The sequence below is a fragment of the Entelurus aequoreus genome, linkage group LG18 (genome assembly GCF_033978785.1).
Source record: "Entelurus aequoreus isolate RoL-2023_Sb linkage group LG18, RoL_Eaeq_v1.1, whole genome shotgun sequence".
NCBI lineage: Eukaryota > Metazoa > Chordata > Actinopteri > Syngnathiformes > Syngnathidae > Entelurus > Entelurus aequoreus.
In genome coordinates, this window is record NC_084748.1 from 5267013 (window position 1) to 5294997 (window position 27985).

The 27985-nt window shown below is 39.8% G+C and overlaps 1 protein-coding gene across 1 annotated transcript; it reads left to right on the plus strand.

The window, feature by feature from the left end:
- Positions 1–535: 535 nt before the first annotated feature.
- Positions 536–27948, plus strand: nup133 (nucleoporin 133). The gene is made up of 25 exons (XM_062026363.1): positions 536–795; positions 4407–4522; positions 4596–4699; positions 4771–5004; positions 9560–9730; positions 9800–9955; positions 13204–13274; positions 13348–13495; positions 13564–13714; positions 13779–13933; positions 13998–14089; positions 14168–14322; positions 18575–18669; positions 18728–18952; positions 19062–19184; positions 19242–19341; positions 19410–19661; positions 21430–21563; positions 21634–21792; positions 21862–21997; positions 23849–23967; positions 24033–24113; positions 27450–27514; positions 27587–27675; positions 27743–27948. The coding sequence occupies exons 1-25, from the start codon at positions 680–682 to the stop codon at positions 27877–27879; spliced, it is 3384 nt and encodes a 1127-aa protein (XP_061882347.1). The 5' UTR covers positions 536–679; the 3' UTR covers positions 27880–27948.
- Positions 27949–27985: the final 37 nt, after the last annotated feature.

Here is a 27985-nt window from a genome sequence, read left to right on the forward strand (position 1 = left end):
CTAAAAGTAGTGAAACAAAAATGAATATTATCAACAACAGTATCAATATTAGTAACCATTTCAATTTAGCAGTGATTAAAAATCCCTCATTGACATTATCATTACAGACATTTATAAAAAGAACAATAGTGTCACATTGGCTTACACTTGCATCGCAGCTTTACAACACACTGTGTCCAATATTTTCACAAAGATAAAATAAGTCATATTTTTGGTTCATTTAATAGTTAAAACAAATATTGTAAAAAAAATAAAAAAAGTCATGGAAACTTCCCACCTTCTAAAATACATTATAAAAACGATTAACATCCATGAAAAATGAACAAGTATTGTGGAATGCGATGCTTTTATTTGCTTTTTGTTTCGCAAGGTTGCGTTTTTTTCCCCCCCTTTCTGTTTCTAGCAAAACTAATTTGTATGTACCCATTTAGAAAATGCATAAAATACATGTTTGTTTTTATTTTCAGATTTTGTAAACTATCTGTATAAAATAAAATAAAGTTTGGTAAATAAAAAAATCGTATTTCCGCAAACAGTTGCTGACGTCATCAGCAAGCGACTTCCGCGCGCGCTGCCGGAGGAAAGTGTCGGCGCGAAAGGACGAGAAAACAATTAGTTGAGAAAAAGCTGATTTGTTCCTCCATTGTTGAGCCAGAAGAAGAAGGCCGTCCGGGCAGCGATGTTTTCCCCGCGTACAGCCCCGAGCTCGGCCCGCAGGCAGCAGAACAGAACCCCCGCCAGGAGAGCGTCCAGCAGCCTGCTGCTCACCCCCAGACGGACGCCTCTTTCCGCCAGGTAACTACTGTAACCCTAACACTTTACTTCAATTATTTATGAATAATACCCGTCAATAAAATGCTCTCGGAGTTGTCCGAGTCTAAATGAAAGACTAACGGACACGCATTTAGTAACCAAACCTAATCTAAGTTCAGAAACGCTTCAATATCAATTCCGGTGAGGGCCGACATCCGGGCAACTGAGCTACATACGGGTTCTTCGAGCCATAGCAACCAGACTGGCGTTGAAAACAAACCGTTGCCATTACTCTTTAACCTGTCGACCTACGCTGGTTAAACCCGTCATTCTGCCTCCAAAATGCCGAAAAACTGTGTTGTTTTTGGTTGTGCTAACCACAACTGGAAACAGGGAAAACAAAGGTTGTATTTTGTTCTGCCAAAGCGCGATAAAATCCCACAGAGACGAGACAAATGGCTCGCAGCTTTACACCTGGAAAACGAGGACGGTTCTCACTGGAGTCCCCCAAAGTCCGTTGAATTTGTACCTTATAACGTTCGACAGCTGAAGTTGTTGTTGTACAAAAATAATATGCGGTATATAGTCTATAGCCTAGCTAGCTATTTTCGAAAACCGGACAACGAGAGGATACCAAAGGCAGCGTTAACAGCAGCGAGATGAATGGCGTCGAGTCGTCGAAGCCTTATTTCTCATCCGGGAAGAAGAGGATTAAGTTAAGTAAGTAATATACTATATAGTCTATAGCCTAGCTAGCTATTTTCGAAAACCGGTTTCGTTATACACTAACACTTGATCTTGTTGTTAACTTCCGCGTCTCTTTCTTAGTAGCGCGCAGGCTAAGCTAACTAGCAAGCTAAGCTAAGCCTGAGAAGCTTTAAAGTTCACTGAGACGAGTCTGACGCAAATAATACATTTTCGTTTTTTCACACGATATGCGAATAAGTAAAAATGCGTAAATGAAGGATTTAACGCCGACTTCCAAGCCACAACGCTCGTTAAATGCTTTTTCTGTCAATGCTGTGTTCGCTGTGAGCTGGTTTGTTTTCAACGAATTCCCGGTTGCTAGGGGATTGGTAGGCGGAAGTGACGTGGGTCCGCCCTCACCCATAGACAGTTTGATCCTTTCCTCCCTTTTCCTCTTACAAAAAATCATAAACTTTGTTTTTTTACATTTAATGATAATTTATTGACATCAAACCATCTCTTAAGTTTAATCATTTCCTGTTCAATAATGTTTGATAATGCTTTTAAGTCATGTCCCGAACTGTAAAAGCTGGTGTCGTCCGCAAATAATAAAAATTTCAATAACTTTGATGCCTCATATATATCATTAATATATGGGACAAGCGGTAGAAAATGGATGGATGGATGGATATAAAATAAACAATTTTGGTCCCAAAACCGTTGAGAGAACATACATAATTATATAATTTATTAATTTTATTTTTTTAACCACTCAAGCGCAGTCATAAACAGGGTTGTCCCGATACCAATCATTTGTACTGGTACCAAAATGTATATCGACACCAGTCTTCCTCTCAGGGAATCAAACACACTGGTCAATCCCAAGTTCTTTTGGATGACATATATGTTGAGTAAAGAGGACCACTTAGATAGTACTTGGCCAAGTTTTACTAAAGCTCTAGGAGACCAGCCCCCTTACAACGCGACAATAGCATCAGCATGCGAGGTCGAAATTCAAAACAAAAAGAGTCATCTTGTGTAGAGCGAAAACAGCCCCTCTCGCTCCAGAAAGAAACACAGCTGCTACTTCAAAACGGATAAGGAACTGGCCAAAACAGCTCTGTAAACAAAGAGTTTACTCGCGGACATAAGGTAAAGGCAAGGAGGTCACGAGAAGACACACGACATGGGAAAATACTAGCTGCTTTAAACATGACTGTGGATTAAGAAAGAACACTTAAAAATATCTAATTCACAATATTTTTCAAAATAAAGGAAACTACAAAAATGTTAATATTGGCTTTATTTTAACAGAAAATCTTCCAATACAACAAACATATGTTTCCTTTTGCACTCAAAGAACACTTTTAGAAGGTTAAAATATAAATGGAAGGGCATTAAACACGTTGTGTTTTCCTTCTTGCACTCAAAGTACAATTTACAATTTTCCATATTACATATAGTCTGCCATAATCAAGGATTAGGTTAGAATATAATACAAAGCTTTATTTACATTATATTAAATGCTTCATGATTTATGGTGGCCAATCCTAGTCTGTGCGTTATGAAAAATACAATTATTAGTAAGTGAGCACCCTTGCTCTAGATCAACTTCAGATCTGTGGATCGTACGTTTTTATTAATGTTTTTATGTTGTTGTTTTAAATATGTTTTTTGCCCTTTTTAACAAAGACATGTCAATATGGCAAAGACACAAAATTTCCACTATTTCCCCCCCAAAAATTCAAAGTGGAATATTTATAGTGAAACAATTGAACGGGTCAATAATTCACAAGAACATTGATTTTGATTCATTAATATTTTTGGAGAAATTACAAGTTTCGAAGAGTTATTTGTTACATTTCACCTTTTTGCTCTTTATTTCAACTTTTAAATGTGTTATTGTAGTAGTATTTTTAAAATGTGCCGTTCAAACATTAGCTGTGGCCGGACTTTTGCCTGTTTGTTGGAGAAATTACAAGTTTTGAAGAGTTATTAGTTCAGGGTTTCCCACACATTCATTTATTTGTTGCGGCCCGCCACGAAAGAATTACGTCCGCCACAAATTTTTAAAAAAATTAAATAAATACAAATTTGTATTTTTTATTTTTTTGTCCTCTCCAGCTTCTCAGGCAAAGCATATAGTTGATGTAGATGCCCATATCGGCTGTTCAGATTTACTTTACAAAAGAGAAGTGTAGGATACTTCTCTTGTTGCCTTATTTGTATTTGACCACTACTGTTTTCTGTTTATTTGTTACTGACTGTGGCAGGACACCTCTGCCTCTGTTTCACTTTATGTTGCTGGTAAATAATATGGTTGTAGTAGTAGGCTAAAGTTAAATTATTTAGTATGCACTAATTAAAGGGGCAGAGCTTTGAGACATTTTAGCTTTTATATTTTATAAGATATATTTTTTGTAAGAACCACAATTAATAAATATATTTCAGTGAATAACTTATTGTTCAAATCTGTATATAAATATGTACATAAAGTGTTGTAATTATTTTGTAAAATGGATGGATGGATGGATGGACGTTTAAAACAAAACTGTTAACATGTGTACATTTTTTGAGCCTTTTTAGAGAAAATCAAATCATTGTAGTAAATTATGCAAACTACTCGATGATGTCATGGTGACCACGCCCATAGCCACGCCCCCACCGCCACAGGTATCTTGGCAGTTTATGGGAAACACTGTAGTTACATTTCACCTTTTTTGCTCTTTATTTCCACTTTTAAATGTGTTATTGTAGTAGTATTTTTAAAATGTGCCGTTAAAATATTAGCTGTGGCCGCACTTTTGCCTAACGTTTGTTCGTTGGAGAAATTACAAGTTTTGAAGAGTTATTAGTTAGATTTCACCTTTTTGCTCTTTTATTTCGACTTTTAAATGTGTTATTGTAGTATTATTTTTAAAATGTGCCGTTCCGCACTTTTGCTTAACGTTGTGGTGTGTTGGCAGGGCGACGCCTGGTCGCGAGCAGAGCCACGCCCCCTCGGACTGCCTCAACTATGACGTGCAAACGTTCGGCTCCTCGCTGCCCGTCAAGGTGATGGAGGCGCTGACTGCGGTCAACGGTAAAGTGCCCCCCCCCCCCCCCCCACTCGTGTTGTCTCGTCTGCTCGCCAACGTCTTTGTCCTGGTCTGCAGCCGAGGAGCCCATCTCCGTGAAGGTCTGCGACAGCGGCTGGGCCTGGATGGTCTGCGGGGAACGAGTCGTCATCTGGAAGATCTGCCAGACCGCCGTGGCCAAGGTGCACTTTGATCCCGTCGCACGTCTCGGGTGTGATGTCGCGCGTGACCGCACGGCGTTGTCTGCTTGCAGCTGTGCGTGTGCAAGGAGCTCCAGCTGCCCAACAGCGGGTACGGCTACACGGCGGACCTCGTGGCCGTGGCGTCCGTCGCCCCTCTGGAGACGGCGGCGGTCCAGGCCATCTCCGTCCTGGCCGTGGCGGCCGAGGGAACGGCGCGTTTGTGGCCCAGCTTGTCTCAGGAGGGAAACTACTCTGAGAGCGACCTGGACCTGGGAGACCTGTGCTCCTTCGTGGTGGCGGTCGCAGTGAGTGTCGACAACTCCTACCTTTTATAACCAGTAGATGCATGTTTTAAAACCAGCGTCATGGGTGGGTACTCAGTGTTTCCCACACATTTATTTATTTGTGGCGGCCCGCCACGAAAGAATTACGTCCGCCACAAATTAAAAAAATAAAATAAAATAAAAAATTGTATTTTTATTTTTTAATTTTTTTGTTGTTGTTGTCCTGTCCAGCTTCTCAGGCAAATCATATAGTTGATGTAGATGCCCATATAGGCTGTTCAGATTTACTTTACAAAAGAGAAGTGTAGGATACTTCTCTTGTTGCCTTATTTGTATTTGACCACTACTGTTTTCTGTTTATTTGTTACTGACTGTGGCAGGACACCTCTGCCTCTGTTTCACTTTATGTTGCTGGTAAATAATATGGTTGTAGTAGTAGGCTAAAGTTAAATTATTTAGTATGCACTAATTAAAGGGGCAGAGCTTTAAGAGACATTTTAGCTTTTATATTTTATAAGATATATTTTTTGTAAGAACCACAATTAATAAATATATTTCAGTAAATAACTTATTGTTAAAATCTGTATATAAATATGTACATAAAGTGTTGTAATTATATTGTAAAATGGATGGATGGATGGACGTTTAAAACAAAACTGTTATTATTAATTAGTAAGTATACATTTTTTGAGCCTTTTTAGAGGAAATCATATCATTGTAGTAAATTATGCAAATTACTCGATGATGTCATGGTGACCACGCCCATAGCCACGCCCCCACCGCCACAGGTATCTTGGCAGTTTATGGGAAACACTGGCATACTTGCCAACCTTGAGACCTCCAATATCGGGGGTTGGGGGCGGGGGGCGTGGTTATTTACAGCTAGAATATATATATATATATATATATATATATATATATATATATATATATATATATATATATATATATATATATATATATATATATATATATATATATATATATATATATATATATATATATATATATATATGTGTGTGTATGAAATACTTGACTTTCAGTGAATTCTAGCTATATATATATATATATATATTTATTTATTTTATTTACATAAAAGAAATACTTGAATTTCAGTGTTCCGGTGGCTATCCATTAGATGGCAGTATTGTCCTGTTTAACTTCTCCGTTCATGATGAGTATATCATTTCGGCCACCGTGTTCAATGGAGAAGTCTGTTCTACATATTTACAGGCAACATACACCTTCCCCTTCGAACTGTCCTGGATGAACTGAAATTCTTGTTTCCATTCGTTTGAATTCGTTAGGCAAGCTGTTTATATTGTGGGAAAGCGGACATGAGAACAGGCTGTCCCCACTCAGTCTCAGGTCCGCATTGAGCTGGAGGGGGCGTGGCCTCCAGCTCCGGCTGAATACCGGGAGTTTGTCGGGAGAAAATCTCTGCCGGGAGGTTGTCGGGAGAGGCGCTGAATACCGGGATTCTCCCGCTAAAAACGGGAGGGTTGGCAAGTATGCACTGGTACTGATTCACCTGGAACCAAACGCTACCATATTCCGATATCTCTGGTGCACGTTGTCAGGTTCAAACACTGATGACATCTATTAAACAGACAAGAAGCAAGGAATTAAGCAGAGACAGAATTCAATTTAGCTCATTGAGGAGAAACGTCTGGGCTGTACTCTTTGGACAGTCTTCCACCACGCTCTTGACGAAAGGTTGCACGCCTCCTCTTTTATTTGGACCTTCCCTGATTACATGACAACAGCAGTTTCTTAAAGGAAGGGGGGTCGTAAACAGCCGTTGCCCTCGGTCACAAAACAGTTCAAAGAAAAGATGCCTGGAGCTTGCGTCAGGTCCTGCTTTCCTCTCCGCTTTGTAGATCTCGGGTCAAGACAAGATCTTGTGGATTACAATACATCAAAGAAACAGACGCCTTCATGTCGCTTCCCATCTTACACAGTGGAGTTTTACAAGCCTTTTGCTTGGTAAGATCAAAGACAGCTTTTGTCTGCTCATGTCAACACAAAGTTTTGTGATAACTTTGATACAATTATTCTGACACACGTGATGCCACTTTCGGTTTCAGACTCAAAACCCTTAGTGGCCTGCATGCCTAATAGAAAGCACTCACAAGCATTACAAATGTGCTAGCTCAATGCTAACTGACATTGAATATGCCATATACATGCTCAGTTTTGGCCCTAGCAATTTTCAAAATAGGGTCCCCATTTTGACCCTATCATGTCATAAAAATGGGGTCCCACAGTCAATTTTGGGGTGCCACTTCTTTTGTAAGTGTTTTGAAAACAAATGATAATTGTATGCGTCATCCTGTTGTATCTCACATTCTATATTGTTTTGGAAAAAGGTTGTCATAAACGTTACTTAATTCATTGAAAAAAATTATACAAAAGAAAACAGTTTTATGCATAAGCATAAAAATGTGACACATCTCTGCATATTTTACTAGAATACAGTGTTTCCCATAAACTGCCAAGATACCTGTGGCGGTGGGGGCGTGGCTATGGGCGTGGTCACCATGACATCATCGAGTAATTTGCATAATTTACTACAATGATATCATTTTCTCTAAAAAGGCTCAAAGAATGTATACTTACTAATTAATAATAACAGTTTTGTTTTAAACGTCCATCCATCCATTTTACAATATAATTACAACACTTTATGTACATATTTATATACAGATTTGAACAATAAGTTATTCACTGAAATATATTTATTAATTGTGGTTCTTACAAAAAATATATCTTATAAAATATAAAAGCTAGAATGTCTCTTAAAGCTCTGCCCCTTTAATTAGTGCAGACTAAATAATTTAACTTTAGCCTACTACTACAACCATATTATTTACCAGCAACATAAAGTGAAACAGAGGCAGAGGTGTCCTGCCACAGTCAGTAACAAATAAACAGAAAACAGTAGTGGTCAAATACAAATAAGGCAACAAGAGAAGTATCCTACACTTCTCTTTTTTAAAGTAAATCTGAACAGCCTATATGGGCATCTACATCAACTATATGATTTGCCTGAGAAGCTGGACATTACCACAAAAAATTTTTTTTTTTATTTTTTTTTTATTTGTGGCGGACGTGATTCTTTCGTGGCGGGCCGCCACAAATAAATGAATGTGTGGGAAACACTGGAATACCCTTGTGGGTAGGGCTGGGCGATATGGCCTTTTATTAATATTCGTAAAAAGACACAAAGAGTGCATTAACGCCAAGATTTTGTGACATTCACTACGCCCGCGGGCACCAGGTAGCCCGTAAGGACCAGATGAGTAGCCCGCTGGCCTGTTCTAAAAATAGCTCAAATAGCAGCACTTACCAGTGAGCTGCCTCTATTTTTTAAATTGTATTTATTTACTAGCAAGCTGGTCTCGCTTTGCCCGACATTTTTAATTCTAAGAGAGACAAAACTCAAATAGAATTTGAAAATCCAAGAAAATATTTTAAAGACTTGGTCTTCATTTGTTTAAATAAATTCATTAATTTTTTTACTTTGCTTCTTATAACTTTCAGAAAGACAATTTTAGAGAAAAAATACAACCTTAAAAATGATTTTAGGATTTTTAAACACATATACCTTTTTACCTTTTAAATTCCTTCCTCTTCTTTCCTGACAATCTAAATCAATGTTCAAGTAAAAAAAAAAATTCTATTGTAAAGAATAATAAATACATTTTAATTTAATTCTTCATTTTAGCTTCTGTTTTTTCGACGAAGAATATTTGTGAAATATTTCTTCAAACTTATTATGATTAAAATTCAAAAAAATTATTCTGGCAAATCTAGAAGATCTGTAGAATCAAATTTAAATCTTATTTCAAAGTCTTTTGAATTTCTTTTAAAAATTTTGTTCTGGAAAATCTAGAAGAAATAATGATTGGTCTTTGTTAGAAATATAGCTTGGTCCAATTTGTTATATATTCTAACAAAGTGCAGATTGGATTTTAACCTATTTAAAACATGTCATCAAAATTCTAAAATTAATCTTAATCAGGAAAAATTACTAATGATGTTCCATAAATTCTTTTTTAAATTTTTTCAAAAAGATTCGAATTAACTAGTTTTTCTCTTCTTTTTTTCGGTTGAATTTTGAATTTTCAAGAGTCGAAATTGAAGATGAACTATGTTTCAAAATTTAATTGTCATTTTTTTCGTGTTTTCTCCTCTTTTAAACCGTTCAATTAAGTGTAAATATCATTAATTGTTTATAATAACATAGAGTTAAAGGTAAATTGAGCAAATTGGCTATTTCTGGCAATTTATTTAAGTGTGTATCAAACTGGTAGCCTTTCGCATTAATCAGTACCCAAGAAGTAGCTCTTGGTTTCAAAAAGGTTGGTGACCCCTGCACTACGCCAACTAGTGGTGGGGAGGCTCCTAACTTAGCTGTAACCCAATGATTAGAGAGACAGCAGGTATCATGAGTTGGGGTGGCAGGGCCAGCTTAATAGAAGTGACGTGCTGGGTTAGGGTGTGACCTTGAAGCTTCTTATTGCATTGACAAGTCAGAAGGTCGGCTTGTGAGCCGGTGGTCTTCCTCCCTCAGGGCGGCAGCTTTGTCGCGTCCTCCACTACGAACCGTCTCCTGAGAGTCAGCGCGGACGCTTCCGGAAGGCCACAGTACCGAGCGCTGCATCAGGGCCAGGGCGTGTTGTCAGGCATCGGACGCCGGGTGTCCAGCCTGTTTGGCATCCTGTCGCCGCCCGCCATCGACGCCGTGAGTCCCGCGTTCTTCTCCAAGCGCACGATGGCCTCCAGAACGTCAAAGCTGTTGTTGTTGTTGCAGCTCCACAGCGTGCTGTGGGTGGGCGGAGCCAGCAGCCTCTACACGCTGACCAGTTCCCGCCTAAGCAAATGGGAAGTGGACGTGAGCTCGGAGCAGCAGACCATCAGCTGGGACGCCCAGCGAGCTCTGACCGAGAGCGTCGCCGACGCCATCTGGGTCAGTAGATCAGCCAATCAGAAGCCTTTTGTCCACTCAGCTGGAAAAGTCCACTTTCTTAGTGTTTGTGTGTTGATCACCATTTTCATCTTCTCCTTGAACCAGTGGCTTGTGGCTAACACGTTCCCTAGAAATTCAGTTCATTCAGGTGTATTTGTGCTATTTTCCGTAGTCCAAAAAACTCCCATTTTTCCTGAAATACCCAAAATTTCCAGGAAATTCCCATTCACATAAATGGACAATCTTTTCAAGTTCCTCAATTCCCGGCTTTTTTAAAATTCCACAAACGTTATGAACCATTAACACATTTCACTCATTCTGGACAATTAAACTACCAATTTTCTGTGTTTAATAAAAAAAAACTCCATGAAATTTCCATTAAAATAAATGGACAACCTTTTCAAGTTCCTCAATTCCCACATTTTTTAACTCCACAAACGATATGAACCATTAACACATTTCACTCATCCTGGAAATTCAAACTACCAATTTTCTGAGTTTAATAAAAAAAAAACAGGAAATTCCAATTGAAACAAATGGACAATCTTTGCAAGTTTCTCAATTCCCGACTTTTTTAAATTCCACAAACGATACAAACCATTAACACATTTCACTCATTGTGGACAATTAAACTACCAATTTTCTGAGTTTAATAAAAAAAAAAAACTCCAGGAAATTTTCATTAAAATATATGGACAATCTTTTCAAGTTCCTCAATTCCCACATTTTTTAACTCCACAAACGATATGAACCTTTAACACATTTCACTCATCCTGGAAATTCAAACGACCAATTTTCTGAGTTTAATTTTTTTTAAAAACCAGGAAATTCCAATTGAAACAAATGGACAATCTTTTCAAGTTTCTCAATTCCCACATTTTCTAAGACCACAAACGTTACGACCCATTAACACATTTCACTCATCCTGGACATTCAAACTACCAATTTTCTGTATTTAATTTGAAAAAACCCAGGAAATTCTCATTGAAACAAATGGACAATGTTTTCAAGTTTCTCAATTCCCACATTTTCTAACTCCACAAACGATACGAACCATAACACATTTCACTCATCCTGGACATTCAAACTACCAATTTTCCGAGTTTAATAATAAAAAAAACTCCAGGAAATTCCATCCATCCATCCATTTTCTACCGCTTGTCCCTTTTGGGGTCACGGGGGCAATGGACAATCTTTGCAAGTTTCTCAATTCCCACATTTTCTAACTCCACAAACGATACAAACCATTTCAACACATTTCACTCATTCTGGACATTCAAACTACCAATTTTCTGAGTTTAATTAAGAAAAAAACTCCAGGAAATTCCCATTGAAATAAATTGACAATCTTTTAAAGTTTCTCAATTCCCACATTTTCTAATTCCACAAACGATATGAACCATTAACACATTTCACTCATCCTGGACAGTCAAACTACCAGTTTTCTGAGATTGATAAAAAAACCTCCAGGAAATTCCCATTGAAATAAATTGACAATCTTTTCAAGTTTCTCAATTCCCACATTTTCTAAATCCACAAACGATACGAACCCTTAACACATTTAACTAATTCTGGACAATTAAACTACCAATGTTATGAGTTTAATTTAAAAAAAACTCCAGGAAATTCTCATTGTAATAAATTGACTATCTTTTGAACTTTCTCAATTCCCACATTTTCATTTTCTAACTCCACAAACGATATGAACCCTTAACACATTTCACTCATCCTGGACATTCGAACTACCAATTTTCAGAGTTTAATAAAAAAAGAAATCCTGGAAATTCCCATTAAAACAAATGGACTATCTTTGCAAGTTCCACAATTTCCACATTTTTCAATTCCACAAATGATACGAACCATTAACACATTTCACTCATCCTGGAAATCCAAACTACCAATTTTCTGAGTTTAATAAGAAAAACTCCAGGAAATTCCCATTGAAACAATTGGACAATCTTTTCAAGTTCCTCAATTCCCAACGTTTTAAAATTCCACAAACAATATAAACCATTAACACTAGAGATGTCCGATAATGGCTTTTTTGCCGATATTCCGATATTGTCCAACTCTTAATTACAGATTCTGATATCAACCGATACCGATATATACAGTCGTGGAATGAACACATTATTATGCCTAATTTTGTTGTGATGCCCCGCTGGATGCATTAAACAATGTAACAAGGTTTTCCAAAATAAATCAACTCAAGTTATGGAAAAAAAACGCCAACATGGCACTGCCATATTTATTATTGAAGTCACAAAGTGCATTTTTTTTTTAACATGCCTCAAAACAGCAGCTTGGAATTTGGGACATGCTCTCCCTGAGAGAGCATGAGGAGGTTGAGGTGGGCGGGGTTTTGGTATGGGGTAGCGGGGGGTGTATATTGTAGCATCCCGGAAGAGTTAGTGCTGCAAGGGGTTCTGGGTATTTGTTCTGTTGTGTTTATGTTGTTACGGTGCGGATGTTCTCTCGAAATTTGTTTGTCATTCTTGTTTGGTGTGGGTTCACAGTGTGGCGCATATTTGTAACAGTGTTAAAGTTGTTTATACGGCCGCCCTCAGTTTGACCTGTATGGCTGTTGACCAAGTATGCCTTGCATTCACTTGTGTGTGTGAAAAGCCGTAGATATTATGTGACTGGGCCGGCACGCAAAGGCAGAGCCTTTAAGGTTTATTGGCGCTCTGTACTTCTCCCTACATCCGTGTACACAGCGGCGTTTTGAAAAAATCATAAATTTTACTTTTTGAAACCGATACTGATAATTTCCGATATTACATTTTAAAGCATTTATCGGCTGATAATATCGGCAGTCCGATATTATCGGACATCTCTAATTAACACATTTCACTCATTCTGGACAATTAAACTACCAATTTTCTGAGTTTAATCATAAAAACTCCAGGAAATTACCACTTAAAATAAATGGACAATCTTTTCAAGTTCCTCAATTCCCACATTTTTTAACTCCACACATTTTTTATTAAATTGTTTATGTTTTAACCCTATTAATTATGAATTCTATTACTTGATGCCATATTGGAAGTATGCTAACTGGTTTTTAGTGTTCATGTAAATTTTAGCATGCTAATGTTAGCATGGTAAAATTAGAATGCTAACAGCATCCTTTCAGGTTAAAACGTACATATTGAGCTCATATAATAGTATAAAATGTTAGCATCATTTGAAAGGCTCAATATTTTTATGAGATTTTCTGATGTTTGTGCCTCCTCCTCCTCCACCAGGGCTCCGAGAGCAACTACGAGGAGATGCGTGACGGCATCAACGTGAGCTTTTTGGACATGAAGCTCAGCCAGTGAGTCGTCTTCTTCTTCAGCTGTGCTTTTAAGCATGTCAAGTCCAAACCGAGCCGCCTGCTGTGCTTCCAGGGCCGGCTTGGTGCTCCTGGTGGCCGCCTGGCACCCGGCCGACACCCCCTGCCTCGTCTACTTCTGCCTGGTCACCTTGCAGGACTTTGGCACCACCATCTCCAACCAGTTCACTGTGGAGGTCACCAAATACAACCCTGCCTTCCAGGTCAGCTCCCACTGGGCTTCCGGTCGCCATAGCTACGGCGCTAACGGGTATCCACGATGTTTTGCCAGAGCGAAGCCGAGCTGCACGCCACACGTCTCTTGCTGCCGCCTTACCCCGGCCTCACCGCCTTCCTCTACAACGAGGAGCTGGTCTTCGCCTGCTCCACAGGAAGCAGCCGAGGGGGTCTTCCTGACGAGAGGATCCCTTTCAACTCACCCGGTGGGCTCCTCGCGCTCCAGAGCCCATGATGACCTTCGGACGTGACCATGTGGTGTGCCCGCAGGTGACGGCGTGCGCGGGGGCGGCTGCTGCGCCAACCTGCCCGTCTTCTTCTCTCAGAACAGCGGCCTGGTGGCGGTGGTGGCCCGGGAGAGCGCCTCCATCCTGCCGGAGACCGTGGAAGACTCCCTGTGCTCGTCTCTGGCGGCGGCGCCGGAGGTAGAGCGCCAAAATGAAGTCTTCTGCAGCCTTCATGCTGGCTCTGATTGTTGTTCTGCTAAAGGTGTCCATGATGGAGCAGCACGGTCGAGCTGAACTTGTAGCTCAGGAGGACAAACCCAAGCTCCTGAAGGCAGCCTTCCTGCAGTTCTGCCGGTACCACACTAACTTTTTGCTGTAATGTTTGGTCATGTAGCTAAACAACAATAATGACCACGTGGTCTTCATCCTCAGCAACGATCTTCTGGGTGCTCAGACGCTCACTGATGAGCTTTTCCCCGCTGGCAGCGAAGGAGGCGAGCTGGACGCCATGGTGACCCGGATCAACCTGGACCTGCTGGACGACTACCCCGCCTCCGACCCCCGCTGGGCCGAGTCGGTTCCTGACGGTGAGGTTGAAGTTTATGTTGTCGTCTATGAACGCATGCTTGAGGATTGAAGTTTATGTTGTCTGTGAACGCATGCTTGAAGATTGAAGTTTATGTTGTCTATGAACGCATGATTGAGTATTGAAGTTTATGTTGTCTATGAACGCATGATTGAGGGTTGAAGTTTATGTTGTCTGTGAACGCATGCTTGAAGATTGAAGTTTATGTTGTCTATGAACGCATGATTGAGGGTTGAAGTTTGTTGTCGTCTATGAACGCATGCTTGAAGATTGAAGTTTATGTTGTCTATGAACGCATGATTGAGGATTGAAGTTTATGTTGTCTGTGAACGCATGCTTGAAGATTGAAGTTTATGTTGTCTATGAACGCATGATTGAGGGTTGAAGTTTATGTTGTCTATGAAGGCATGCTTGAGTATTGAAGTTTATGTTGTCTGTGAACACATGCTTGAGGATGGAAGTTTATGTTGTCTATGAACGCATGATTGAGGGTTGAAGTTTATGTTGTCTATGAAGGCATGCTTGAGTATTGAAGTTTATGTTGTCTATGAACGCATGCTTGAGGATTGAAGTTTATGTTGTCTGTGAACGCATGCTTGAAGATTGAAGTTTATGTTGTCTATGAACGCATGATTGAGGATTGAAGTTTATGTTGTCTATGAACGCATGATTGAGGATGGAAGTTTATGTTGTCTATGAACGCATGCTTGAGGAATGAAGTTTATGTTGTCTATGAACGCATGATTGAGGATGGAGTTTATGTTGTCTGTGAACGCATGCTTGAAGATTGAAGTTTATGTTGTCTATGAACGCATGATTGAGTATTGAAGTTTATGTTGTCTATGAACGCATGATTGAGGTTTGAAGTTTATGTTGTCTGTGAACGCATGTTTGAAGATTGAAGTTTATGTTGTCTATGAACGCATGATTGAGGATTGAAGTTTATGTTGTCTGTGAACGCATGCTTGAAGATTGAAGTTTATGTTGTCTATGAACGCATGATTGAGTATTGAAGTTTATGTTGTCTATGAACGCATGATTGAGGATTGAAGTTTATGTTGTCTGTGAACGCATGCTTGAGTATTGAAGTTTATGTTGTCTATGAACGCATGCTTGAGGATGGAAGTTTATGTTGTCTATGAACGCATGATTGAGGGTTGAAGTTTATGTTGTCTATGAAGGCATGCTTGAGTATTGAAGTTTATGTTGTCTATGAACGCATGCTTGAGGATGGAAGTTTATGTTGTCTATGAACGCATGCTTGAGGATGGAAGTTTATGTTGTCTATGAACGCATGCTTGAGGAATGAAGTTTATGTTGTCTATGAACGCATGATTGAGGATTGAAGTTTATGTTGTCTGTGAACGCATGCTTGAAGATTGAAGTTTATGTTGTCTATGAACGCATGATTGAGGATTGAAGTTTATGTTGTCTGTGAACGCATGTTTGAAGATTGAAGTTTATGTTGTCTATGAACGCATGATTGAGGATTGAAGTTTATGTTGTCTGTGAACGCATGCTTGAAGATTGAAGTTTATGTTGTCTATGAACGCATGATTGAGTATTGAAGTTTATGTTGTCTATGAACGCATGATTGAGGATTTAAGTTCATGTTGTCTGTGAACGCAGGCTTGAGTATTGAAGTTTATGTTGTCTATGAACGCATGCTTGAGGATGGAAGTTTATGTTGTCTATGAACGCAGAACCTCAGATTCAAGAGGAGCAATGTGGATTCCGTCCTGGTCGTGGAACAACTGACCAACTCTTTACGCTTGCGGGAATCCTGGAGAGGGCCTGGGAGTATGCCTATCCAGTCTACATGTGTTTTGTGGATTTGGAGAAGGCGTATGACCGCGTCCCTCGGGAGATCTTGTGGGAGGTGCTGAGGGAGTACGGAGTGAGGGGAACCCTGTTGAGGGCCATCCAATCTCTGTACAACCAAAGCGAGAGTTGTGTCCGGGTGCTTGGATGTAAGTCTGATCCGTTTCCAGTGGGGGTTGGTCTCCGCCAGGGCTGCGCTCTGTCACCTATCCTGTTTGTGATTTTCATGGACAGGATTTCTAGGCGGAGTCGTGGCCATGGCGGAGAGGGTATACGTCTCGGGGGGCTAAAGGTTGCGTCACTGCTGTTTGCAGATGATGTGGTCCTGATGGCACCTTCGGTTCGTGACCTTCAGCTCTCACTGGATCGGTTCGCAGCCGAGTGTTCAGCGGCTGGAATGAGGATCAGCATCTCCAAATCTGAGGCCATGGTTCTCAGCAGGAAACCGATGGTTTGTACAGTCCGGGTAGGGGACAGGACTCTGTCCCAGGTGGAGGAGTTTAAGTATCTCGGGGTCTTGTTCACGAGTGAGGGAAAGATGGAGAAGGAAATCAGCCGGAGAATCGGAGCAGCTGGGGCAGTATTGCAGTCTCTCTGCCGCACTGTTTTGACGAAACGGGAGCTGAGCCAGAAGGCAAAGCTCTCGGTCTACCGAGCTATCTACATTCCTACTCTCACCTATGGTCATGAAGTGTGGGTAATGACCGAAAGAATAAGATCGCGGATACAAGCGGCCGAAATGAGTTTCCTCAGAAGGGTGGCTGGCATCTCCCTTAGAGATAGGGTGAGAAGTGCAGTCACCCGAGAGAGACTCGGAGTAGAGCCGCTGCTCCTTCGCTTGGAAAGGAGCCAGCTTAGGTGGTTCGGGCATCTCGTGCGGATGCCTCACGAGCGTCTCCCTAGGGAGGTCCTCGTTGCACGTCCCACTGGGAGGAGGCCCCGCGGCAGGCCAAGGACCAGATGGGGGGATTACATCTCCTCTCTGGCCTGGGAACGCTTCGGGATTCCCCAGGAGGAAGTCGCAAATGTTGCTCTGGAGAGGGAAGTCTGGGGGTCTTTGCTGGAGCTGCTGTCCCCGCGACCTGATTCCGGATAAGCGGTTGAAGATGGATGGATGAACGCATGATTGAGGGTTGAAGTTTATGTTGTCTATGAAGGCATGCTTGAGTATTGAAGTTTATGTTGTCTATGAACGCATGCTTGAGGATGGAAGTTTATGTTGTCTAAGAACGCATGCTTGAGGAATGAAGTTTATGTTGTCTATGAACGCATGCTTGAGGGTTGAAGTTTGTTGTCGTCTATGAACGCATGCTTGAGGCTTGAAGTTTATGTTGTCGATGAACGCATGCTTGAGGTTTGAAGTTTATGTTGTCTATGAACGCATGCTTGAGGATTGAAGTTTGTTGTCTATGAACGCATGCTTGAGGAATGAAGTTTATATTGTCCAGGAACGCATGAAGTTTATGTTGTCGTCTATGAAGGCATGCTTGAGGGTTGAAGTTTATGTTGTCGTCCATGAATGCATGCTTGAGGATTGAAGTTTATGTTGTCGTCTATGCACGCATGCAAGACACAACTTACATTTAACTAAAATGTTATTTTCTTTGTGCTCGACAAAAGAAAAGTAGTGAGAATATCTCCATGTTAAGAAACTCGACTTCTGCTCCGCCATGTCTTGTTAGTAAACACAGACACGCCCCCCCCCCCCCCCCCCCCCACACACACACCCACACACAGCGGGCCTCAAGTGACAGAGGAAGAATCAGAAGGACGACACTGCAGCGCTACAATAAAACACACTCAGATCTTCTGTTTCTAGCCGATACTACATAGAAAATAACGTAAAATAACGCAGTAACGCATCATGTAGTAACGGTAACTGAGTTACTGAATATAAAAAATAACGTGTTAGACTACTAGTTACTTTGTAACGCGTTAGTCCCAACACTGGTCATTGTATATTATTGTGTATGTCATTGTTGTTTTGTATGTAATTATTGTTTATTATTTTGTATTGAATTGTTGTATTTTGCACGTCATTGTTTTTTGTATAATTGTTGTTTTGTATGTCATTGTTGTATATTATTTTGTATGTCATTGTTTTGTTTTGTATGTCATTGTTGTGTTTGGTATGTCTTTGTTGTATATTATTGTCTGTCATTGTTTTTTTGTATGTTTATTATTTTGCATTTCATTGTTTTTTGTATAATTGTTGTTTTGTATGTCATTGTTGTGTTTTGTATGTCATTATTGTATAATATTGTGTATGTCACTCTTGTGTTTTGTATGTCATTGTTTTATATGCAATAATTTTTTATTATTGTGTATTGAATTGTTGTTTTGCATGTCATTATTGTATATTGTTTTGCATGTAATTGTTGTTTTGCATGTCATAATTGTGTATTGAACTGTTGTGGTCCTGATGGTTGCAGAGAGCGTCGGCTTCCCGCTGACGTCGCTCATCATCCTGCACCAGCTGGAGGACAAGATGAAGGCCCACAGCTGCTTCATGGACTTCCTGCTGCAGGTACACGCCCACCGCCTCCAGAGTCACGTGACGCTTCACTAACCGGCCGGGTCGCCAGGTGGGCCTGCTGGACCGACTGGGTCAGGTGACGGTGCGCTCGTCTCCCACGGCGACGCGGCTGCTGCTGTGCGAGCACGCCGAGAAGCTGCAGGCGGCCATGGTTCTGAAGAACCACCACAGCAAGCACGGCGAGGTGGTCAACGGGGCCATCAGCGCCGCGCTGCGCAGGAAGAACTGCAGCGTGCCCCCCAGTCTCACCGTGGCCGACGTCTTCTTCAGGGAGGTGAGCGTCGGCGAACAGAACCGCCCCCGTGTGGTCGCAGGCGGCGCTCACATGCCACGTGTGTGTGTGTGTGTGTGTGTGTGTGTGTGTGTGTGTGTGTGTGCCACAGGTGTCACAGATCTCCTCCATCTTCGATTGTCTGCTGGAAGAGGAGGAGAGGAGCGTGCGGGAGAACCCGGTGGACTCGGTGCAGTGGGCCGAGGTGGTTCTGACCGTCAACGCCATCATCAAGGTGAGTGTTGGCGGCGTCTGCCTGGTGACAAGAAGACCGATGATTGTGATGTTGCAGGACATGCTTCATGCCGCGGGTCAGTACCGAGAGACCAAGGCGTCCACGTACAGAGCTTCTGAGAAGGCCGCTGCAGAACCAGAGTACATCCCGTGGACAGGTGAGGGTCTCATGCCGCTGCTCCGCCCACATTTCTGATCTCGGCTCCGCCGCCTCCTCCTCCTCCAGCGCTGGGCGGCGTGCGTACGGTCATCTCGCGCCAACACGAGCTCATCCTGCGCTCCATGTACCCGCACGCCGACTCGGAGCTGCGCAGCGTTTTGTGCGAGCAGCTGGTGGCGCTGTTGGACTTCTACCTGGGCGGTTACGTGGCCCAGCTGCACTCCCTGCAGCAGGCGCCCCCTGGTGGCCAGCAGGAGCGCTACAACAGCCTGGAAATGGAGTACAGCCAGCGTCGCTCCGAGCTGCTGACGCCGCTCCGTGAGTGGACTGTCACACAAATATTGTGTGTGTGTGTGTGCGTGTGTGCGTGTGCGTGTGTGTGTGTGTGTGTGTGTGTGTGTGTGTGTGTGTGTGTGTGTGTGTGTGTGTGTGTGTGTGTGCAGCTGGATAAACACAAGCCTTATTTTGATGTGCAACAATTAGTGAGCAGATGTTTTATTTTATCTCAGCCTCTCATTATTGTGCTTAATCCTTCTTTTACCTTTTTTTGACCTACTTTTATCTTCTAATTACCTCCTTTTACTTACTACTTTTATCTTCTATTTAGGTACTTTTACTTACTGTATTTTGTATCTCTTTTTTACCTTCTAGTTACCTACTTTTAACCTTTTGTTAACCTACTTGTGACCTTTATTTACCTACTGTATACCTACTTTTATTTTTTTTACTTTCCATTTACCTATTTTGTCCTTTTTGAGCTACTTTTGCCTTCTAGTTATCTACTTTTGCCTTGTGGTTATCTACCTTTACCTGTTTTTTAACCTACTTGTGACCTTCTAGTTACCTACTTTTACGTACTGTACTTTTTATGTTTTTTACCTTCTAGTGACCTACTTTTAACCTACTTGTGACCTTTATTTACCTTCTGTTTACCTACTTTTAATCTTTTTTTACTTTCTATTTACCTATTTTTGTCTTTTTTTTTAAAATAGTCTTACATTGAATTACCTACTTTTACCTTCTAGTGACCTTTACTTTCTGTTTACCTACTTTCAATCTATTTATCAATCTGTTTTTTTTTTTACTTTAGCTAATTTTACCTTCTTGTTACATAATTTTACCTTTTTAGTGATCTACTCATACCTTCTAGTTACCTTCCTTTTTACCTTCTAGTTAACTACTTTTAACCTTTTTTTTTTACTTGTGACCTTTATTTACCTACTGTTTACCTACTTTCAATCTTTTTTTAACTTGTATTTACCTATGTTGTCCTTTTTTTAGCTACTTTTACCTTCTAGTTACCTACCTTTACCTTCTAGTCAACTACTCTTACCTTCTAGTCACCTACACGTACCTTCTAGTTACCTACACTTAACTTCTAGTTACCTACTTTTACATACTGTACTTTTTTATGTTTTTTACCTACTAGTTATCTACTTTTAACCTACTTGTGACCTTTATTTACCTACTGTTGACCTACTTTTAATCTTTTTTTACTTTCTATTTACCAATTTTTGGTCATTTTTTAGATAGTTTTACCTTGTAGTTACCTATTTTTACCTTCTAGCTACCTACTTGTGACCTTTACTTTCTGTTTACTTACTTTCAATTTGTTTGTTCTTTTTTTAAATTAAGCTAATTTTACCTTCTTGTTACATAATTTTACCTTTTAGTTATCTACTCATACGTTCTAGTTACCTTCCTTTTTACCTTCTAGTTAACTACTTTTAACATTTTTTTAACCTACTTGTGACCTTTATTTACCTACTGTTTACCTACTTTCAATCTTTTTTTAAAACTTTCTATTCACCTATTTTGTAATTTTTTAAGCTACTTTTACCTTCAAGTTATCTACACTTACCTTCTAGTTACCTACACTTACTGTACCTTCTAGTTACCTACACTAACCTTCTAGTCACATACTCTTACCTTCTAGTTACCTACACTTACCTTCTAGTCATCTACTCTTACCTTCTAGTTACCTACTCTCACCTTGTTGTCACCTACTTATAACTGTGAATGGGCGGCGACACTGGCCGTCGTAAAGCTGGCGGGTTGTCATGGCGACTGCTGGTGTGTGTTGCAGTGGAACTGGGTCAGTACCAGTGGGTGGCGGCGCTGGCAGAGAAGTACTGTGACTTTGACATGCTGGTCCAAATGTGCGAGCTGACAGACAACCAGAGCCGCCTGCAGCACTACATGAGCAAGTTTGACCAGCAGGTATCTCGTCTCCCTACGTTTGTCCCATGAAGACCCGCTGTCAGCTGACACGCCTCAACGGGCCTGTCAGAACTTTGCAGAATTCCTGTTCCGCTGGTACATGGAGAAAGGGAAGCGAGGGAAGCTCCTGTCCCAGCCGGCCGCGCAGCACCAAGAGCTGGCGGGCTTCCTGCAGGCCCACCAGCACCTCAGCTGGCTGCACGACATCCACGTGCACGACTACCAGAGCGTACGTCCGCCGCTCGCCTTCCTCGCCGCCGCTAGAAGTTCTAACGGCTCCTGTCCGCGTGTCCCGCAGGCCCACAGGACTCTGTCCAGGCAGGCCGACGCGGAGACGCGGTACTTCGCCAAGAAGAAGACTCTGCTGGCTCTCAGCAAGCTGGCGGCGCTGGCGTCCGACCTTCCGGAAGACGAGCTGGCCAAGCGGGTGGAAGGTAACCGTTAGATATGTCCGATAAGGTTTTTTTTTATATACTTTTATCTTCTATTTACCTCCTTTTACTTACTATTTTTATCTTCTATTTACCTCCTTTTACTTACTACTTTTATCTTCTATTTACCTAATTTTAACCTTTTGTTAACCTACTTGTGACCTTTATTTACCTACTGTTTACCTACTTTCAATCTTTTTTTTTAACTTTCTATTTACCTATTTTTCCTTTTTTTAGCTACTTTTTTGCCTTCTAATTACCTTTTTTTAACCTATTTGTGACCTAGTTACCTACTTTTATCTTCTATTTACCTCCTTTTACTTACTATTTTTATCTTCTATTTACCTCCTTTTACTTACTACTTTTATCTTCTATTTACCTCATTTTAACCTTTTGTTAACCTACTTGTGACCTTTATTTACCTACTGTTTCCCTACTTTCAATATTTTTTTTACTTTCTATTTACCTATTTTTTCCTTTTTTTAGCTACTTTTTTGCCTTCTAGTTACCTTTTTTTAACCTATTTGTGACCTTCTAGTTACCTACTTTTATCTTGTATTTACCTCCTTTACGTACTGTACTGTACTTTGTATCTCTTTTTAACCTTTTAGTTACCTACTTTTAAGTACTGTACTTTTTATCTTTTTTACCTTCGCGTTACCGACTTGTAACCTTTTTTTAACCTTCTTGTGACCTTTTTTACCTACTGTTTACCTACTTTTAATCGTTTTTTAGATAGTTGTACCTTCTAGTTACCTACTTTTATTTACTTGTGACAAGGAATGTCCGATAATGGCTTTTTGCCGATATCCGATATTCCGATATTGTCCAACTCTTTAATTACCGATACCGATATCAACCGATACCGATATCAACCGATATATACAGTCGTGGAATTAACACATTATTATGTCTAATTTGGACAACCAGGTATGGTGAAGATAAGGTACTTTAAAAAAATAAATAAAATAAGATAAATAAATTAATAAATAAAATGAATAAAAAAGAAAGTAAAACAATATAAAAACAGTTACATAGAAACTAGTAATTAATGAAAATGAGTAACATTAACTGTTAAAGGTTAGTACTATTAGTGGACCAGCAGCACGCACAATCATGTGTGCTTACGGACTGTATCCCTTGCAGACTGTATTGATATATGTTGATATATAATGTAGGAACCAGAATATTAATAACAGAAAGAAACAACCCTTTTGTGTGAATTAGGAGGGAGGTTTTTTGGGTTGGTGCATTAATTGTAAGTGTATCTTGTGTTTTTTATGTTGATTTAATTTAAAAAAAAAAAAAAAGAAGCTGATACCGATAATAAAAAAAACGATACCGATAATTTCCGATATTACATTTTAACGCATTTATCGGCCGATAATATCTGCAGCATCCCTACTTGTGACCTTTACTTTCTGTTTACCTACTTTCTTTTTTTTACTTTACCTATTTTTGTTCTTTTTTTTTTTCAAGCTAATTTTACCTTCTTGTTACATAATTTTTTACCTTCTTTTTACTTTCTAGTTTAATACTTTTAACCTTTTTTTAACCTACTTGTGACATTTACCTACTGTTTACCTACTTTTATTTTATTTTACTTTCCATTTACCTATTTTGTCCTTTTTTTATCTTCTTTAGCCTTCTAGTTATCTACTTTTACCTGTTTTTTTTAACCTACTTGTGACCTTCCGTACAGCGGCGTTTTAAAAAGTCATACATTTTACTTTTTGAAACCGATACCGATAATTTCCGATATTACATTTTAAAGCATTTATTGGCCGATAATATCGTGTAAAGACCAGGCTACGGTTCCGGTCCGAGCTTGACTTTGTCCGTGCGACCCGTCAGACATGGTGCAGCAGGAGCGCTTCCTCCTGCACCAGGAGACGCTGCCCAGGCAGCTCCTGGAGGACAAGCAGCAGAACCCGGACACCATGCCGCTGCTCAGCGCCTACAAGCTGGTCCAGGTGAGTCCGCCCCCCCTTTGTCCTGGCGCCGCTCGCCCTGCTCCAACCCCAACTTGTTTGTGCAGCTGTACGTCAGTGACGACAACCGGCGGGCCAACGAATACGACTTCAAGAAGGCCCTGGATCTCCTGGAGTACATCGATCAGGTCTGTAGTTTCTTAATGAAGCCTTAGCTTGACGCTTCTCTACTTTCTCCTGCTCACGCTCGCTGCGGCAACAACAAACACAACTCCAGACGCTCCTCTTCGTTTTGTATCGTTGACTTGTCAACTTAATCCTTCAAAAACGTAAAAACAATAACGACGTGGGAACAAATGAATAACAAAATAAAGAGAGTTTGTTACAGTAAGAAAGAGTAAGAGTAAGGTCAAAAAACTGTGGCTTGATTCCACCATACCTGACTGCCATTACCCATAATACATTGTGTCCAAACCTTATTACCACACAGATCCTTCCGCCATATATGCAATTAAAACAGTGACGTAATCTTCACTGTATTAAAGCAGTGTAAAATAGTGTCAGGTTCAAACACTGATGACATCTATTAAACAAGACAAGAAGCAAAGAATCAAACAGAGACAGAATTCAATTTGCCTCAATGTTGAGGAGAGTCGCCTGGACACTGTACCCTTGCACGATCTCCAGCACGCTCTGGCCAAAGATTGTGCAACTCCTCCTTTATTTGACTTTCTCTGATCACATGACCACGGCTGCTTCCAGAGGGAAGTGGGTCGTAAACAGCGTTGCCTTTGGTTACAGAACAGTTCAAAAGAAGAGGTCGTAAAATAGTTCAAAAAGAGGTTTGTAAAATAGTGCAAAAAAGAGGTTCGTAAAACAGTTGAAAAAGGAAGTCGCCTGGAGGGGATTCAGGCCCTGCTTCCTCTTCGCTTCTATAGTCCTTGGGTCAGACAATATCTTTCTGTTTGATTATAATACATGAAAGACACACACTGCAAAAAGTCAGTGTTCAAAAACAAGGGGAAAAAATACAAAAATGAGGGGTATTTTACTTGAACTAAGCAAAATTATCTGCCAATAGAACAATAAAATTTGGCTTGTCAAGACTTTCCAAAACAAGTAAAATTAGCTAACCTCAATGAACCCCAAAATACCTTTAAAATAAGTATATTCTCACTAATAACAAGTGCACTTTTCTTGGCAGAAAAAACAAATACGAGACCTTTTTTCTCAGTATGTTGAAAAATATTCTTAAATGAAGTAAATGCTAGTGCCATTATCTGGACATAATGATATGCGCTCGGCATTACATTTCTTGAAACCAGCAACCTTACCGTATTTTTCGGAGTATAAGTCTCTCCGGAGTATAAGTCGCACCGGCCGAAAATGCATAATAAAGAAGGAAAAAAACCTATATAAGTCGCACTGGAGTATAAGTCGCATTTTTATGGGAAATGTATTTGATAAAAGCCAACACCAAGAATAGACATTTGAAAGGCAATTTAAAATAAATCAAGAATAGTGAACAACAGGCTGAATAAGTGTACGTTATATGAGGCATAAATAACCAACTGAGAAGGTGCCTGGTATGTTAACGTAACATATTATGGTAAGAGTCATTCAAATAACTATAACATATAGAACATGCTATACGTTTACCAAACAATCTGTCACTCCTAATCGCTAAATCCCATGAAATCTTATACGTCTAGTCTCTTACGTGGATGAGATCAATAATATTATTTGATATTTTACGCTAATGTGTTAATCATTTCACACATAAGTCGCTCCTGAGTATAAGTCGCACCCCCGGCCAAACTATGAAAAAAAACTGCGACTAATAGTCCGAAAAATACGGTATACTAAAAACTAGTTTATTGTTCATAATGGAAAGGCAACAAGGCAACATCTTGTTACTCTCGGGGTCTACGAGCCGCTCAGACAAATCATATTGTCTAAAAATGCATTTTTCCATGGATAACATGACATCATCGCGCCAAGTGCGTGCTCTTTCAGTCAATTAGTGCGCAAGGTATATACTGTGTATATATATATATATATATATATATATATATATATATATATATATATATATATATATATATATATATATATATATATATTACGGCTGCAACTAACGATTAATTTGATAATCGATTAATCTGTCGATTATTACTTCGATTAATCGATTAATAATCGGATAAAATAGACAAACTACATTTCTATCCTATCCAGTATTTTATTGAAAAAAAACAGCATACTGGCACCATACTTATTGTGATGATTGTTTCTCAGCTGTTTGTACATGTTACAGTTTATAAATAAAAATGTATTAAAAAATAAATAAAAAAATAAATAAAAACCTCTGCGCATGCGAATCGATGACTAAATTAATCGGCAACTATTTTAATAATCAATTTTAATCGATTTAATCGATTTGTTGTTGCAGCCCTAATATATATATATATATATATATTAGGGCTGCAACTAACGATTATTTTGATAATCGATTAATCTGTCGATTATTACTTCGATTAATAATCAGATAAAAGAGACAAACTACATTTCTATCCTTTCCAGTATTTTATTGGAAAAAAAACAGCATACTGGCACCATACTTATTTTGATTATTGTTTCTCAGCTGTTTGTAAATGTTGCAGTTTATAAATAAAGGTTTATTAAAAAAAAAAACAAAAAAACTCTGCGCATAGCATAGATCCAACGAATCTAAATTAAATTAATCGGCAACTATTTTAATAATCGATTTTAATTGATTTAATCGATTTGTTGTTGCAGCCCTAATAGTTATATATATATATATATATATATATGTATATATATATATATATATATATATATATACATATATATATATAATATATAATATATTTATATATATTTATTTATTTACAGCCCGGCCCCCGGCCAATTTCTTTTTGATTGTAATCTTGAAGAATTTATCTTATTGTGCATGAACTATTTCTGTTCAAAATTGTTAGAAATGTCACATGTTAAATGTTTAAATATTAACTGTCAGTTTACTGTACTGTGCCAACTGTACTACTATAAGAGTACATCTTTTCTATTGTTCCATTGGAAATAAAACAGCAAAGTCCATTTGGCGGTCATCTGTTTTAATTATGAGACACAATTGTGTCAGTCATGATTTTTTTTTTCTTCATGCTTGAAATAAGAAATTATTACTTTGAAAAAGCAGTTTTATACTTGTGAGTGTTGATGACACAGCTTTGCAACACTTGATATTCTAGTTTCAAGCATGTTTTACTCAATATAGGTCATCAAATCTCAGCAACAGTGTACCTTATAATTATTCTAAGCATGCGATATATACATTTTCGTATTATTTAAATAAAGTAAATAGTCCCCTTTTGGCTGAATAAACATAAAGCACCTTCCATAAAATGTAAATTCACTTAAACATCATTTAGGCTCCTTCAAGGTCACTTCCTGTTCCTCACTTCCTGTTCCTCACGCTCGCCTTCCAACTGTGTTTGTCCGAGCAGGAAGACGAGGTCGACATCGACGCGCTCAAGTGTGACATCTTTGGGAAAGTCCTCGCCAGGGACGAGTAAGACGTTTTTGTCCTCGTGTTGCTTTTTAACACCGATTGGCTGACGTTGTGACTCCGCCCCCTCCCCAGCTGGTCCTCCGCCGACGGCAACGACGACCCGCTGGAGGCCGCCAAGGACAGCATCTTTGTCAAGATCCTGCTCAAGCTCCTGGAGGAAGGTAAGAGAGAACTTGTCCTCGGTCTACCTCAGGCCCAGGTCACGGAGTTTGACGCCATGTGTTTCAGGCGTGCCCCTGCAGACCTACCTGCCGGACGTCAAGGACCTGCTGGACCTGGACCAGCTCAGCACTCTCAAGTCCAAACCTTACTTTGAGTTTGTGCTGAGAGCAAATTATGAGCATTATCTGCAAGCGCAGATGTGAGCGCCCCCCGGTGGCCCAGTTCTGTAAAATACTCTTTTCTAAATAAACTTTTCTAGGTTTTTTTTTGTATATGGACTCTTGAAATAATGTTTGACTTATCTAACAT

Excerpts from the sequence above, each read along its gene's own strand:
- nup133 (XM_062026363.1), top strand. The coding sequence starts at position 680 with ATGTTTTCCCCGCGTACAGCCCCGAGCTCGGCCCGCAGGCAGCAGAAC. Across the intron at positions 5,005-9,559 it reads CCTTCGTGGTGGCGGTCGCA|GGCGGCAGCTTTGTCGCGTC; the intron begins GTGAGTGTCGAC and ends TTCCTCCCTCAG. Across the intron at positions 13,715-13,778 it reads GATCCCTTTCAACTCACCCG|GTGACGGCGTGCGCGGGGGC; the intron begins GTGGGCTCCTCG and ends GTGTGCCCGCAG.